Here is a 15,812-nt window from a genome sequence, read left to right as displayed (position 1 = left end):
TTAATATAGATTCACTTCAATAGATGATGTTTTCAACCTTTTTTTCTTTCTTTTTGGCTGCACCCATGGCATATGGAAGTTCCCAGGCCAGGGGCTGAACCCATGCCATGGCAGTGACCCAAGCCACTGCAGTGATAACATCAGCTCCTTAACCCCCTGCACCACAAAGGAACTCCATCAACTTTTAAACAGTATTTCTTATATCACTTCTGGGTGGTCTAGGCACATTTTTCTCAATATATCTTCATTTTTTTTTTCCTAGTATTTCCTTGACTTAAAATAATGACCTGAGGAAGATCACATGAGATTTAGTGGTTCTGTAGGTTTTTTTTTTTTTTTTTTTTTTGCTTTTTAGGGTTATACTGTGGCATATGGAGGTTCCCAGGCTAGGGTTGAATCAGAGCTACAGCTGCTGGCCACAGCAATACAGGATCTGAGCCGTGTCTACCACCTACACCACAGCTCACAGCAATGCTGGTCCCTTGATCCACTGAGCAAGGCCAGGGATCTAACCCGCATCCTCATGGATACTAGTTGGATTTGTTTCCACTGCACCACAATGGGAACTCCCAGGATTTTTTAAATGTTGGGCAAAGTAGGGCTAGTTGATAATGTAATTCATTAAAATGAGCTGTGTTTTCAGGGTCCTGGCTAGTGCAGCAGTCTGAGAGGCTGGGTTCAAAAGTAGCCAAATAGTCGAGTCCATTCTTCCACCGGCCCACTTCAGTGGCTGAAGAAGTCCAGGAAATAGATTACACTGCATGCTACTGTCAGAAGAGATTTGCATTTAATGGTGTTATAGGTAAAGCACTTCCTTGAGCAAAAATCCCATTTGCTCAGGGTTTTACAGGAAACACTGAATTTCATAACCATAGGTGCCTTAAATTTTGCTATGATCACTTTTCATTTTTACTTTTTTGGCTCCCCCGAGGCATAGGGAATTCCCAGGGCAGGGATCAGATCTGAGCCACAGCTGAGGTGGCAACGCCAGATCCTTTAACCCATTTTGCCGGACCGGGGATCCAACCTGTGTCCTCATGCTGCAGAGATGCTCCCATTCCATTCTGCCACAGCAGAAACTCCGATTACTTCTTTTCAATTTCTTTTGATTACAGTCATGCATGCTCTGTGATCTAAATTTCTTAAGTTCATTGAAAATCAGAGAAAAAAATTTCAAGAGTATAAAAACAAGCACAAAGTAAACAAACAAGGAATTCTGCCATTAAATTTTTTTTCTGGATAACTCCATAAATATTTCTTGTTGTTTCCATTCTGTTTCAGCACTGCAGAACAATATACTCATGGCTCAATGGTGAAGCATCATGCATGTGAGTGACAAAATATGGAAACCAGAAAAGGAACACAAATGAAAATCAAACTTTTAAAATCCTAGTAATATGAGAGCTTCCTTCCTTATTCATTCTGTTAATGTCCATTCCACAGTAATTCACATTTTGATTCCAGGAGGCCATGCCCTGTCAGCCCTGATCAAAAAGACCACTATTTGTAGAGGGTAAAATCGAGCCTGTTGCCAGTATCTACTGGTGGCAAACTTGCAGAAGTCTTCTGGAAGACTTAAAAAATTACATTCTGCTTATGTGTTTTCTGGATCCTGGGGACTATGGAAATAGAAAAGGATAGAAACAGGGCATGCGTTTTTAAGGTTTTTTGGGCTGGGCAGTAGAAAAATAGGTGTTTTCCTTTGGGGCTTTTTGGGACTGAGAATGATGAAGTTCATGTTTCTGAGAGCACTTTTTCATCCATGTTCTTCAGTCTTTCAGGGAGTGGTAGGCTTTGGCCGTCCGGCTGTTGACAAAATCTGTCTTCTTAAATTGAGCCTTTGGAATAAGCAAACAGAAATGTGAAAGGTAAAAACATTTTCACACAAGAAAATGCAGTTTTTAGTGATTTCTCACCAGGGGTCAAGTGGAACATTATTATCTAGCTCTTTTTTTTTTTTTTTTTGCATTCTTACCTTCTTATAGGCATTATGGAGCTCTGTGTGCGTCCATAGAGAATATAGGAGAACAGAGGCAGCTTTACTTGCTTTGTTGGAGGAATAGCTGAAAAGATAGAAAAGGACATTTTCCCAAGATCAGTGAGAACATCTGAGGCTTCCGGATGCTGTCTTTGGACTGTCCACACATCTTCTTTAATTGCTTTTGCTCAGGAGCCATCAATTAAGTCAAGCCACTCACCATGACAAGAGAATTAGACTAGAACTTTTGGAAGCCAGAGGCCATGGTGGCATTTTTGTTTTGTTTTGTTTCTTTTTCGGCTATCTCTGTGGTATACGGAAGGTTCCAGGCCAGGAATCGAATCCAAGGCAGAGCTGTGACCTAAGCCACAGCTGCAGTGACTGTGGATCCTCAACTCATTGCACTGGGCTGGGGATCAAACCAGCGCCTCCAAAGAGGCAAGCCAGATCATTAACACACTGCACCACAGTGGGAACTCCTGGTTTTGGTTTTTAAAAAGTCTTTTTTTTTTTTTGTCTTTTCTAGGGCCACTCCTGCGGTATACGGAGGTTCTCAGGCTAGGGGTCCAATTGGAGCTATAGCTGCTGGCCTGCACCACAGCCACAGCAACGCGGGATCTGAGCCATGTCTGCAACCTACACCACAGCTCACGGCAACGCTGGATCCTTAACCCACTGAGCAAGGCCAGGGATTGAACCGGCAACCTCATGGTTCCTAGTTGGATTTGTTAACCACTGAGCCACAATGGGAACTCCAGTTTTTTAAAAAGTCTTTTTAAGCTACTAGCCAAGTGCTAACAAATAAATAGTTTGAGAAGTAAATTCCTGATATTTATAAGGAATATATCCTTATAATTTTATAAATCCTTGAATTTATAGAATAAAATTTATAATTGTACACTTATGTTATATATTTGTAAAATATAATTGTATATTTATAATACGTATTTATTGAATACAAATGCTTGAAAGTATTACTGAAAATATATATATACCTCTTAGACCTTGTAACTCCATGAATGTAGGAGTTATGTAGCTTTTTCAAATAAATTCTTGTTGGAGCATTTGTTAAAACAGTTTAAAAATTTCTTTATGTTTTTGTATGTAACAAATGGAAAACATATTGCCATGACAAATCTGAGGCACAAGTGAACTTGACATTGTACTTAGTTTTTGATGCTCTGCTTTAAAATGTGTTGCAAACTTCCTATTTTTGGCTAAGGATCAGTGCTTCCTTAGAGTTCTTTCTCTTCTATCTCTTGAGTTAGCACACAGCTAAATTTTTTTTCTTTTAACAAAGAAACAAAAATTTTATTTTTCATGTCTTAGGAGTTTGTAAGCATGCAACCAAAAATAGAGGATGCAAAGCTGTATGGTAAAGCCCACACTGGGTTCATTCGTAAGCTAAAAGACTTTCTCTTACATACCAGCATTGTAGGGAGGGTAAGTCAAATCAGCACCCTGTACATTTTTTAGTGCTGGAGGGACTTTCCAGAGTCACTTGCTATTAACTGAAGTACTTATAAATCCATGAAAGTTATGGGTCTCATATTCAAATTGGAAAAAGTTCTTAAATTGCAGGGGTGTTTGTTCTTAAATTGGTTGCTGAGCACTTGGAACTCATTTATTCAAAGATGAAATGTAAACGGTGATTGGTTATCAGGCTAGCTCATAAATTATGGGTTAGATATACAACACACAAGTAAGGAAGGGGTATAGGAACAATTGGTAGACTGGCTCCTTGTTGACCTTTTTTTTTTTTTTTTTGAGACAGGGCATGGGAGGACTGGCTTACAAATGGACATTCAGTACAAGAAAAAAGCAACAGAAAAGTGCACCTCCACAATTTGCTAGGCTACAAGAAGTTTCCAAAATTGATGGCATATTCCCATATGCTTATTACATCTGAACACTGGAATAATTACTTTCACTGTCTTATGGAGATTTACTTAGAAGTCTGGATGACTACTTAGAATAGTCATTTCTGCTTTGCAGCAATAATTCACTCTTTCCACAAAGGCTAAACGACTGTTACCTGGGAAGAGGTGAATAAAATATTCCCTGTTCTTGGGAAACTTACATTCTAACTAGCGCTCCTTTTAGTCCTGTGACTCTGAATATAGCCCTCCTTCCCCAGGGGCTTTGCCAGAGGGGAATTGCAGAGCACAAAGGACCTAAATTGGGTGGGGCTGTGGGGAGGGGAGGACTTCTTTCCAGGATACTAGAGATCCCACTGCCAGCCTTGGAGCAGCGAAGCACACAACTGTCTACTACAAGTGAAGCCTGTTTGCTTTGCAACTCATTAGAACTGGGCTACAATAACATTTCTTTTTGGCTACTTATCAAACTAACTTAGGTCAAAGGACTCACAGATGTATAAAGAGAAAAAATAAACTTTGTATCCCCTTCAGATCACATCACTCTAAATGAACAAATAGTAACCATTTGGTTACCCAATGTTTTTCATTCTCATCTTCACCTTTTTTTTTTTTTAAATGGGGAAATTGTGAAGACACAGAAACAGGGATGTGGAATGACTTATATGCATTAAACCTTCTATTCTCAAAAGAGAATACGAGGTGGAGGAGGTGTGATAGAGAAAACAGGAATTTCTTGTTATGCCGCCTCTTCCTTCTCCTTGGTGCTATTACCTGGGGTGACATCAGTTTCACATATTTAAGTGCGGAGAAGGGCATTCTTTGTCCACAGGACTCCAATTTACCTACATTCTTCTCTTCTTAAATCATAACTGTGGCTCTGGGAAACATTAGGTCAATAAAGTGCTGGAATGCATGACCCAGTGTTTGCCTATAGCGTTTGACTATTGCTGGATATTTTAGACTAGAAGGAGCAGCTATTTGGCTTAGAGGATCAGTTTTTCACTTGCGGATCCCTGGATCCCCAAGGACTGGATCAGATGATCTGGTCCAGTTTTATAATCTTATTTTTGGCCATAGTACCCATGCCCACAGTACTCAATGACTGGACATTCACAACTGCATTATTTACATAAGGGACTGGTGATGGGGAAAGGGGAGAAGGCTGACAGGCAGATGCTAAAGGACTTACCTGTCACCAGTGCTTATGGTCATAATTTTCTGTAGGCCTCCAGTGTTTAGAAGATCCCGTGCATTCTGGTAACTATTTTGGATTATGTTATTCAGTGTGTAACAGGCAGAGGCTGTAGTTTCAATGAGAAGGTCAGTACTTGGGACTGTGTCGGGAATTATGGAAACCAAATCAGGCAGAGTTTCTTTGGCTACAAAATGAAAGAAAAAAGAATACTTGATTAAAAAGATTATTTAAGATCAAGACCCCCAATAACATTTTGGCTAAAGAACATTTAAAAAGAAACATTTGGTTAACAAACATGGAAAGATGTAAACTCTCTAATACTTAAAAAAAAAAAAAAGGATTTTTAAAAAGATAAGTGCACTGGAAATCTTTCCAGAAAGCAATTTGACAGAAATGTCAAAAACTAAATTTTCACAGGAGTTCCCCTCATAGCTCAGTGGCTAACGAATCCAACTAGGAACCATGAGGTTATGGGTTCAATCCCTGGCCTTGCTCAGTGGTTTAAGGATCCAGCATTTCCATGAGCTGTGGCAAAGGCCAGTGGCTGCAGCTCTGATTGGACCACTGGTCTGGAAACCTCCATATGCCAAGGGAGCGGCCCTAGAAAAGGCAAAAAGGCAAAGAGACAAAAAAAAAAAAAGAAAAAGAAAAAATTAAAAAAACCCCACAAAACTAAATTTTCACAATCTTTTATTCAATATTTCCACTTCTGAGAATTCATCCTGAAGACATAACTTGAAAAATGGAAAAAGCAGATCTTTATTATAGTATTATTTATAGTAGAAGTTTATAAAAAGCCTAAACATCCCAATAGGAATATAATTAACTAAAACTCATCTGCAAAGAGTACTATATACCCCAAAACATATCTATGAAGCATTATATAATAACAAGAAAATATTTGTTAATATTTAACATATGTTAATATTAATGTGAAAATAACTGATATACTTAAAAAAATATACACAAGAAACCTGAGAAGAAATACACTAAAATATCAAGAGGATTTGTTTTTCTACAACAGTATTGATGGTGACCTAAAAATAAACAAGAGGTGTTAATATTTGATGATGCCATTACAAATTATCCTATGGTATATATTTTAGGCAATATGAATTTGTACCTAATATTTTACAAAAATTCTTTTCATGTGTGGTTTCTTCTTTTTTCCTCTAATTAGTTTGGACCTAAAAGATAGTGTGCTTCTATTGCTTTTGTTTTTCCTCACAGCTCTTGAATACAATGTTGCATTTACATGGTTGTACAAATACTTCTGCCTAATTTTACTGTTTCTTCATCTGAGTTTATGCAGCACCATGAATTGCATTCTCTCTCTGACACTGGATTCTAATTATGTGCCTGTCTAAATTCCAAATGGGGCTGTGAATTCCCTGAGGACAATTAGCGAACTTGTTTCTGGATTTCCAGCATTGATCGCTATGCCTAAAATAGAAAGGTACTCAATAAAAGGGGCTGAATCATCTCTCTTCCTTTGATAACACCTGGACCTGACTGACAGGAAAGACATACCTTCTGCTTAAAGGCCTGAAGATTGCCTTTTTTTCTTGTTGTCTAGGTGTTATAGAATAGTGTTAGCAGCTTACAGCTCAGTCTCTGAAGCTACACTTTTTTAGTTTTAGTCCTGTCTCTGCCACTTAATGGCTGTGTGGCCTGGGCCAACTTTTTTATACTGCCTTCCCCCAATCTGTAAAATGGGATATTTGGGAGTTCCCGTTGTGGCTCAGTGGGTTAAGAAACCAACTAGTATCCATGAAGTTGCAGTTTGATCCCTCACCTCACTCAGTGGGTTAAGAATCTGGTATTGCTGTGGCTGTGGTATAGGCTGGCAGCTGCAATTCCAATTCAACCCTTAGCCTGGGAACTTCCATATGCTGCTGGTGTGGCCCTAAAGAGAATAAAATGGGATATTTACTTCACAGGACTGTTCTGAGGGATTAAATGAGTTACTATGTGCTAACTATTGTATCACAGTACCCAGCACAGATGTGAGTTATTACCAGAAGGTTTTTAATGCAAACCACAGAATTAAAGGCCTTTGAGAACCTGAAATTTCCTTTTGTTGCATTTTGGTCAACAGCAAGAAAATAAGTCTGAGACCATCAAAAAAGAAAACGCCCAATCAATCTCTCTGCAGGATGCAGCAATGGCTGGCTGAGACCAGGCAGCCCCCACTGACCCCACTGAGAGTTCCGTCTCTCCTCCCTCTGCACGACCAACAATTCTAGATCAATTTTAAGGTTGAAACTTCAGGCTATGTCTGAGGAGGAGTAAGAATTAGAGAAGTTAAGAGACTTTAATATTTCATATATCATGTTTGTTTTTCTTAGAAAAACTGCATATATAACTGTTGACATTGACAAAATACTACAGTAGAGTAGGGGAGGGTCATTCAGTGTCGCTCTCTGCACACACACACACTGTGGGCCTGAACACATTTGCCTTGAGACACTTAAAATTAGATCTTTAACAGTGAAATATAAAATTATAGGCCCTATCTTGATATTGGAAGGTTATAGCTCAATGTCATATGGTTGAGGGAGATTTTATTTAATGCTCATGCTTGCACATATATTACATTATCTGACCCCTGGAAAAACACTGTTAGGTAGTGATAACTAACACTTGGTTTAGAGCAGTTAGGTGACTATCCAAGGTGACATGAAGCAAAGCAGCATTGTAGGATGCAGACCAATGTCTTCTGCATGAGACCTATTATTCTGTCCCCATGCTAAGTTGGCTATAATCAAATTTTTAAGAAAATATAAGTTTCAAGTTTATTTCTATGAATCTAAGGAAAATGGGATGGTCAACACATGACCTAGAAATCTCTCATGAAAAACACAAAGCATATATTTCAAACTGATTTTCATTTATTTCCAGCTATTAAAACCCTGAGTCAAGTGACTGGGACACCTTGCTGTACAGTAGAAGATTGATGGAAAGCTGTAAACCAGCTATAATGGAAAAAATAAAAATCATTATTAAAAAAATAAACTTACATATATGGGAAAAAAAGGCACTTTCACTCAAATTAAATATTTGACAGAACGCCCGTTTGGAATTCAAAAATTGTATTTATCTTGCTGAAGCCTCTTCTCACTATTGTCCTTAACATGAGGTGAGATTTATCAGTGAAACCATCTTCTGTAAACAGTGGGGCTGTACAGCTGTACTGTCCCAACACCTGGAGGATGCAAGAGCCCTTGACAACTACATTTATGCCCTGAAGGCACAGGTGTACCAGGTTAGAGTGCAGCTCCTCTCATCAGCCATGTTCCAAAGAGGGAGTCAACACTTCATTTGAGAAAAAAAAAAAAACAAAAAACCTCAAAGGATAATGTACCTGACTGAAGCATAGCACAGTCCATGAAAGACAATGAGGAGAACCACTTTCATAATTTTGAGACAGTGCCTTTGGCAAGGTTTCTTTCAGATTCACTGAAAAATTTCCAGGCTCTCTGTATTTATGGGCACAAAACCATTGTGTGAAATGTCCCATTCAATGCTGTGCTGTTGGCTGTTGGAAATGACATTATTAAAACATAACCACGGACTTCTGGACTGTGTGTGAGTGTGTAGGTGTGAATTCCAAAATAATCCGATCCACTCAGAAAGGAAAAAAAAAATTAGCAGAATTTTGTGAAAACCTTTTTTTTTTTTTTGGCTTTTTAGGGCCACACTCATGGTATATGGAGGTTCCCAGGCTAGGGTTTGAATTGGAGCTACAGCTGCCGGCTTACACCATAGCCACAGCAACTTGGGATCTGAGCCATGTCTGGGACCTACACCACAGCTCACAGCAACACCAGATCCTTAACCCATGGAGCGAGGCCAGGGATTGAACCCACATCCTCATGGATACTGGTCAGATTCGTTTCCACTGCGCCACAATGGAAACTCTATAAAAAACTGAATTTTAAATGGTCAGAAATGACCAATTCATGGAGCGTTAGGAAGCATGATTAATTTTAGCATTATCTTCCTATTATTTCATAGTTTTAATTCACACTTAGATATGTCTAGGTACAAAGAAAGTGAATGAAGAATTATGTTACTTGATAGTGTAAAACAGTTATCATCTTTGTCAATAATATAGACACAAAAAAGAGCAAGTATGTTTCATCATATTTATTCTAAAACCATTTATACCAAATCTGCTATGTTCAGTGATTCCTTCTTTTTGTGATTATCTGTCCATCCACTTTTTTTCTAACACAACAATGGCCATACTTCTGAAGTGAACAAACCATGTCTCTGGGTTTGAAGTTTTAGAAGAGTGGTGCTCAAGCAGGCCATGCGGAGAACACTCTGAAAAGGCTACACTGGATGGGCTGCACTGGATGGCACAGCTGAGGGCTGAGAAATATCCTGTTAATTATTACTGTGGTCCAATATTTCCCATCAGAAGGAATTGGAACAACAAAAAAGCTGGATATTAAGAAAAACCCTATTTGAAACAAGGAAGCCTATCCTTGATGTCTAGGTATACAAAAACCTGTTCCCTTTGTCATATGTTGCCCTTTATTCACACTTGCAGTTCATCACTGTAAACAGAATGTGATAAGGACAATGCTGTATTTTCAACATATGCACGTTACCTGCAGACACTTAGACTGACTTACCAATTTCATTCTGCAGAGTAAGATTCCGAGACAGATTCCTCAGCAGGGAGACTGCAGTCTTTTTCACACTTAGATCACCAACATGCAGCATCTTTCGTGTGTGCTGAAGGCCATTTTCCTTCTGGACAACTGTCTGAGCTACCGACGTTGGCATCTGTTTTGTGAGACATGTCCTGTAAATTCTACTGTATTTTGCTTTGTGGTAAAATTCCTAAGTTTCTATAGATTATTAGAGATTGAGCAAGATGTTTTAAAAATTAGGGCTGTTTTCTTTAAATTCTTAGGCATTCAATTTAATTACTGGATAAAAACATTTCATTCAGTATTTTAAAATAAAATATTGCATTTGGTTAACTACTATGATTTTGCATTTGTTTATACATAAAATGGGTCTGTCTTTTCCTTTCTTTTTATCATTCTGATTTTTATTCACATTTTCAATTCACCACTGTGAAAAGAACGGTGTTTTAAAATCAAAGTTACACTAATATCATACAGTTTGTTGAATAAGTGGTTTTCCTTTTTCTACTTTCTTAAACTATTTGTGTAATACAAGAATAATCTCAGCTTTGTGAATTTGGTAGAATTTAGCTGTAAAGTCAACTGGGTTGAGAAAAATTTTAAAGGGAGGCGTCTTTGATTACTATGTCAATGTATTTACTGGTCATTGGCTTATCTTTTGTTTTACTCTTCAGGTTTTGTAATACATATGACATTTTACATATTGTAATACACTTATTTATTTCTAAAAAGCTAGTTTATTCTGAAAAAGACATTGAGTTTTTAAAGAAAGGAATGTCTGGCTGGTCAGCTTAAGTCTGTAACCAGAGGCTGCATGTGCAAGTTGTTGGTCCAGGTCTGGGTTCACCAGAGGCAAATTTTATTTGGAATTAGGCTGGCTACCTACTTTCACGGGGTGTGAGTACCAACTAAGTACTGAGTTCCTAGCATCAACAAAGCTGTAATGATACTGGGGCCTTAGCTTGTGTCTGTAACTTTACATATATACACCACAGCCACAGCAACGTGGGATCCGACCCATATCTGCGACCTACACCACAGCTCATGGCAATGCCAGATCCTGAACCCACTGAGCGAGGCCAGGGATCAAACCCGCAACCTCATGGTTCAGAGTCGGATTCGTTTCTGCTGAGCCACAATGGGAACTCTGACTTTACATATTTTTATTTGAAACTAGTAGGAAGCCTCTGTGCCAAAGATCCATATATTACTAACCATTCTTCAGAATCTTCTATCTTCTCTACCTCATCTAAACACTGCTTGCTTCCCCTACCTCCTGCAGATTGCTCTCCTTACATTCTCCACTGCACCTTCTAGAGAAGGGTTCTTTTTCTTTGGCTTCTTAGGGCTGCACCTGCAGCATATGGAGGGTTCTCAGGCTAAGGGTCGAATTGGAGCTATCTATAGCTGTCGGCCTACACCACAGCTACAGCAACTCAGGATCCGAACCACGTCTGCGTCATAGCAACACCAGATCCTTAACCCACTGAGCAAGGTCAGGGATTGAAACTGCATCCTCATGGATACCAGTCAAGTTCATTAACTGCTGAGTCACAAAGGGAACTCCCTAGAAAAGGGATCCTTGATATTGGGTCCAGGAAAGGTTCAGGGAGGGAATGAGAGGTCCTTAAATTTTTTTTTTTTTTGGTCTTTTTGCCTTTTCTAGGGCCACTCCCATGGCATATGGAGATTCCCAGGCTAGGGGTCTAATCGGAGCCGTAGCCACTGGCCTATGTCAGAGCCACAACAACGCAGGGTCTGAGTCCCGTCTTCGACCTACCCCACAGCTCATGGCAACACCGGATCCTCGTCCCACTGAGCAAGGCCAGGGATCGAACCCACAACTTCGTGGTTCCTAGTTGGGTTTGTTAACCACTGAAAGACGATGGGAACTCCTATTTTTGTGTTTATAATAATCTTTTCTCAGGGAAAGAGTCCATGATTTTTATTAGATACTCAGTGTCAGTGACTCAAAGAAGTTGAATAGTCACTGTTTTGGAATGTTTGTTTTATTTGTAAACAAGTTATACTTTGTCTTTCACTACTTGGCAGAACATTCCATTAGACTTCTCTCCTCTGAGAATTCTTCTGTAGCCATTCTCTACAACCATTCCGTGCCCTAAACATGGAGGCAGGCTTAGCATTCCTTTCTCTTCCTAAAGACTCATCTAGGTAATCATGTCTTCCCTCATAGGAAAAGCTGTGTTCTTCTGAGTCACTGCCATTCAGTTCTATCACTCCCACAGCACTATCTTTGTCATCTCAAGGCCTATTATATATAACAATGATCCCTGGAAATAGGAATTCTGATTCTCTGAGGAAAATGGGAGAGGCTGATGTGGAATGGTCTTTGGAATTTGCTCATTAGGAAAAATAAACAATCAAGTTTACCAAATAGAGATTTCATATTCCACCTTTAGGGGAATTGTGAGAATGACTGTTAATTAGTCAACTATTCACAAATAGCACTTCCAGTTTATAGTGTCCTGATTATTAATAAGATTGAGTACCTTTTCAAATGCTTAATGGACATTTCTGTATTATCTTTTGAGAAAAGGGAACTCTCCTGCACTGTTGATAGAAATGGAAGTTGGTACAACCACTATGGGAAACAGTACGGAGGTGCCACAGAAAACTAAAAATAGAACTACCATATAATCCAGCAATCCCACTCCTGGGCATCTGTCTGGAAGAAAACATAATTTGAAAAGATACATGTACCCCAACGTTCATTGTAGCATAATTTAGAATAGCCAAGCCGCAGAAACAATCTAAATGTCCATCTACAGAGGAATGGATAAAGAAGATGTGGTACATAGATATAACGGATGTTACTCAGCCATAAAAAAAAGAACGAAATCATGCCATATGTAGCAACATGGATGGACCTAGAGATTGTCATACTGAGTGAAGTTAATCAGACAGTGAAAGACAAACATCATATGACATCACTTGTACATGCAGAACAGAAACAGACTCACGGACACTGAAAACAAATTTTTGGTTACCGAAGGAGACAGATGGTAGCAGGGGATGGACTGGGGGTTTGGGATTGGCATATGCACACAGTGAAATATGGAATGACTGGCCAATGGGAACCTGTTATATAGCACAGAGAACTCTACCTATTATTCTGTTATGATCTATACTAGAAAATAATCTGAAAAAGAATGGATGTGTATACATGTGTAACTGAGTTTATTTGCTATACAACAGAAATTATCAAAGCATTGTAAAACAACTATACTTCAATAAAGTTTTTTAAAATGAAAAAAAGTATGTGGTGTGTGTCTGTGTGCATACAATGGAGTATTACTCAGCCATAAAAAAGAACGAAATAATGCCATCTACAGCACCATGGATGGACCTAAAGATTATCATACTAAGTGAAGTAAATCAGACAGGCAGACAAATATCAGATGATATCACATATATTTGGAATCTAAAAAAAAAAGATAATATGAATTTATTTATAAAAAATGAATTTATTTACTCACAGATATAGAAAATAATCTATGGTTACCAAAGGGGAAAAGGGGGGAGAGATAAGAGTTTTGGATTAATAAATGCACACTACTATATATACAACAGATCATCAAAAAGTATATTAAAAAAATGGGATTCCTGCTGTGGCACAGTGGGTTAAGAATTCAACTGTAGTGGCTCGAGTCACTGTGGAGGCACAAGTTTGCGCCCCAGCCTAGAACAGTGGGTTAAAAGGATCCAGAGTTGTCACAGCTGCAGTGTAGGTTGCAACTGCAGCTTGGATTTGATCCCTAGCCTAGGAATTTCCATATGCCATGGATGTAGCCATAAAAAATGAAATAAAATGAAATAAATGAAATAAAATAAAATAAGGACCCACTGTACAGCACAGGGAACTATATTCAATATGTAGTAATAAACAATAATGGAAAAGAATATGAAAAAGTATGTGTGTGTATACTTGAATATACATATATATACTTGAATCACTTTGCTGTCCATCTGAACCTAACACAATATTGTAAACTAAGTATACTTTAATTAAAAAGTAGCAACATAGATGATTTTAAAATGAAAGGATGAAAAAAAGTAATAATGCAAATAGAAACAAAAAGTTAAATCATGACTCGAAAAGAGGTATGTACTCCAATGTTCACTGCAGCACTATATGCAATAGCCAAGACATGGAAACAACATAAATGTCCATTGACAGAGGAGTGGATAAAGAAATGTGGTACATATACACAATGGAATATTACTCAGCCATTAAAAAGGAAAGAAATAATGGTATTTGCATCAACATGGAGGGACCTAGAAATTATCATGCTAAGTGAAATTAGTCAGTGAGACACCAATGTCATATGCTATCACTTACATGTAGAATCTAAGAAAAGGACACAGTGAACTTTGCAGAACAGATACTGGCCCACAGACTTTGAAAAACTTACGGTTTCCAAAGGATACAGGTTGGGGGGTGGGGGATGAATTGAAGGTTTGGGATGGAAAGGCTATAAAATTGAGTTTTGATGATTGTTAGGCAACTATAAATGTAATAAAATTCACTGAGTTAAAAAAATAAAAAAATAAAAATGAAAGGATGATGAAAAGTAATAGAATAGAAACAAAAAGTAAAGGAAGAAATACTGAATTTCAAAGAAATGATAATTCAAGACAAATCATTAAGATAATTTTAAATCAACAAGTATGGTTCATAATGATGATATAATAGTCATGAACCATCTTAGAATATATAACCTTAAAATATTTCGTGTAAAAAGGTGTTAGGAATATACAGATGATTTTATAGAAACAATAATTGTGGAATATTATAAAATGCTCACCTAACTAAACAAGTTATACCCAAAGGCCAGATATTTGTATAACAAAGTCAATCATTTTAAAACGTGTATACATTTAAAAAATAAGTTCCTATGCACAATCACCTAAATTACTTTTGGATGTAAAATAAAATAAAATCCAAACTAATCGGAGCTGTAACCGCCGGCCTACGCCAGAGCCACAGCAACGCAGGATCCGAGCCGCGTCTGCAACCTACACCACAGCTCACGGCAATGCCAGATCCTCAGCCCACTGAGTAAGGCCAGGGATCGAACCCGCAACCTCATGGTTCCTAGTCAGATTCGTTAACCACTGCGCCCTGATAGGTACTCCTCCCTGAATTCTTAATGGAGCTATTGGGAAAATAGTAGTTTCTTGTGGGGACATAGGGCTGGATAAAAGGAAAGCCTGAAGTCATTGGTGGTTATCTTTGCTGTAATAGGAGGACAACCTTTGAAAATGAATCCAACAGAGGAAAATAGAGTGCAGAGAGAGTCATAATTATAATCATGGGGGTATCTTTATCCCACATGACAGAAGACTCACCCTGGACTTTTCAATTCTATGAGCCACGAAATTCTTCCTTTTTTTTTTTTGCCTAGGCCAGTTTAGGTACGATTCTGAGACTTGTAACTAAAAGAGCTCTGACAAATACTCCTAAATACCAATGCATCTTTCACTCACAGTTTGACTTGGCGTTGCAGATGCTGAGGCTGGAAGTTCTGGAAAGCTGGAACTCTGGCAATTCCTTGACTGAAGCAAGAAGACTTTTGTTCTCCCTTCACTGTCATTTCTGAACTTAAGATAGGTGTGTCTATAATGTCACTATTTTATTTATTTATTTTTTGGCTGTGGTGTACAGTGGCTTCATGTGGGATCTCAGTTCTCAGACCAGGATTGAACCCAGGCCACGGTGGTGAAAGTGCCAAGTCCTAACCACTAGACTACCAGGGAGCTCCCTGTTATTATTTTTAAAAGTGGAAGAACAGGCATGATACTTACTGGTCCACTTCCTGCTGTGAGATTCTGGAGAGCTCCCAAAGATGCTTCCTGGGTGTAGTTTCGGGCGCTCTTGGCAATCAAGGACAAATACATCCGTATCACAATGGAGTGCCACAGCCACTCCACACCCTTGGGGTTGCTCTTTTCCTCTGGCATTGGCATGTCTTGGTACTGCTAACCACACACATGATGAAATCCAAAGTTAATACCTTCAAGTGATTTCTACAAATCCACACCCAAACCAAGAGATCAGAAGAATTGTCTCGTCT

The 15,812-nt window shown here is 38.5% G+C and overlaps 1 protein-coding gene across 1 annotated transcript in view; it reads right to left on the bottom strand.

The window, feature by feature from the left end:
• Nucleotides 1-765: 765 nt before the first annotated feature.
• PKP2 (plakophilin 2) overlaps nt 766-15,812 on the bottom strand; it is a 79,264-nt gene continuing 64,217 nt past the window's right edge. Inside the window, exons 9-13 of the mRNA XM_047787240.1 lie at nt 15,544-15,717; nt 9,697-9,850; nt 5,048-5,237; nt 1,976-2,063; nt 766-1,838 (exon numbers count right to left, since the gene is read on the bottom strand). Of these exons, the coding sequence (XP_047643196.1) occupies nt 1,770-1,838; nt 1,976-2,063; nt 5,048-5,237; nt 9,697-9,850; nt 15,544-15,717 (675 nt within the window). The 3' untranslated portion in view covers nt 766-1,769. The remainder of the gene's footprint in view (nt 1,839-1,975; nt 2,064-5,047; nt 5,238-9,696; nt 9,851-15,543; nt 15,718-15,812) is intronic.

The sequence above is a fragment of the Phacochoerus africanus genome, chromosome 7 (assembly GCF_016906955.1).
Source record: "Phacochoerus africanus isolate WHEZ1 chromosome 7, ROS_Pafr_v1, whole genome shotgun sequence".
NCBI classification, from domain to species: Eukaryota; Metazoa; Chordata; class Mammalia; order Artiodactyla; family Suidae; genus Phacochoerus; species Phacochoerus africanus.
The sequence above is the reverse complement of the archived record's forward strand: the minus strand, read 5'-3'. Positions and strand labels throughout refer to the sequence as shown.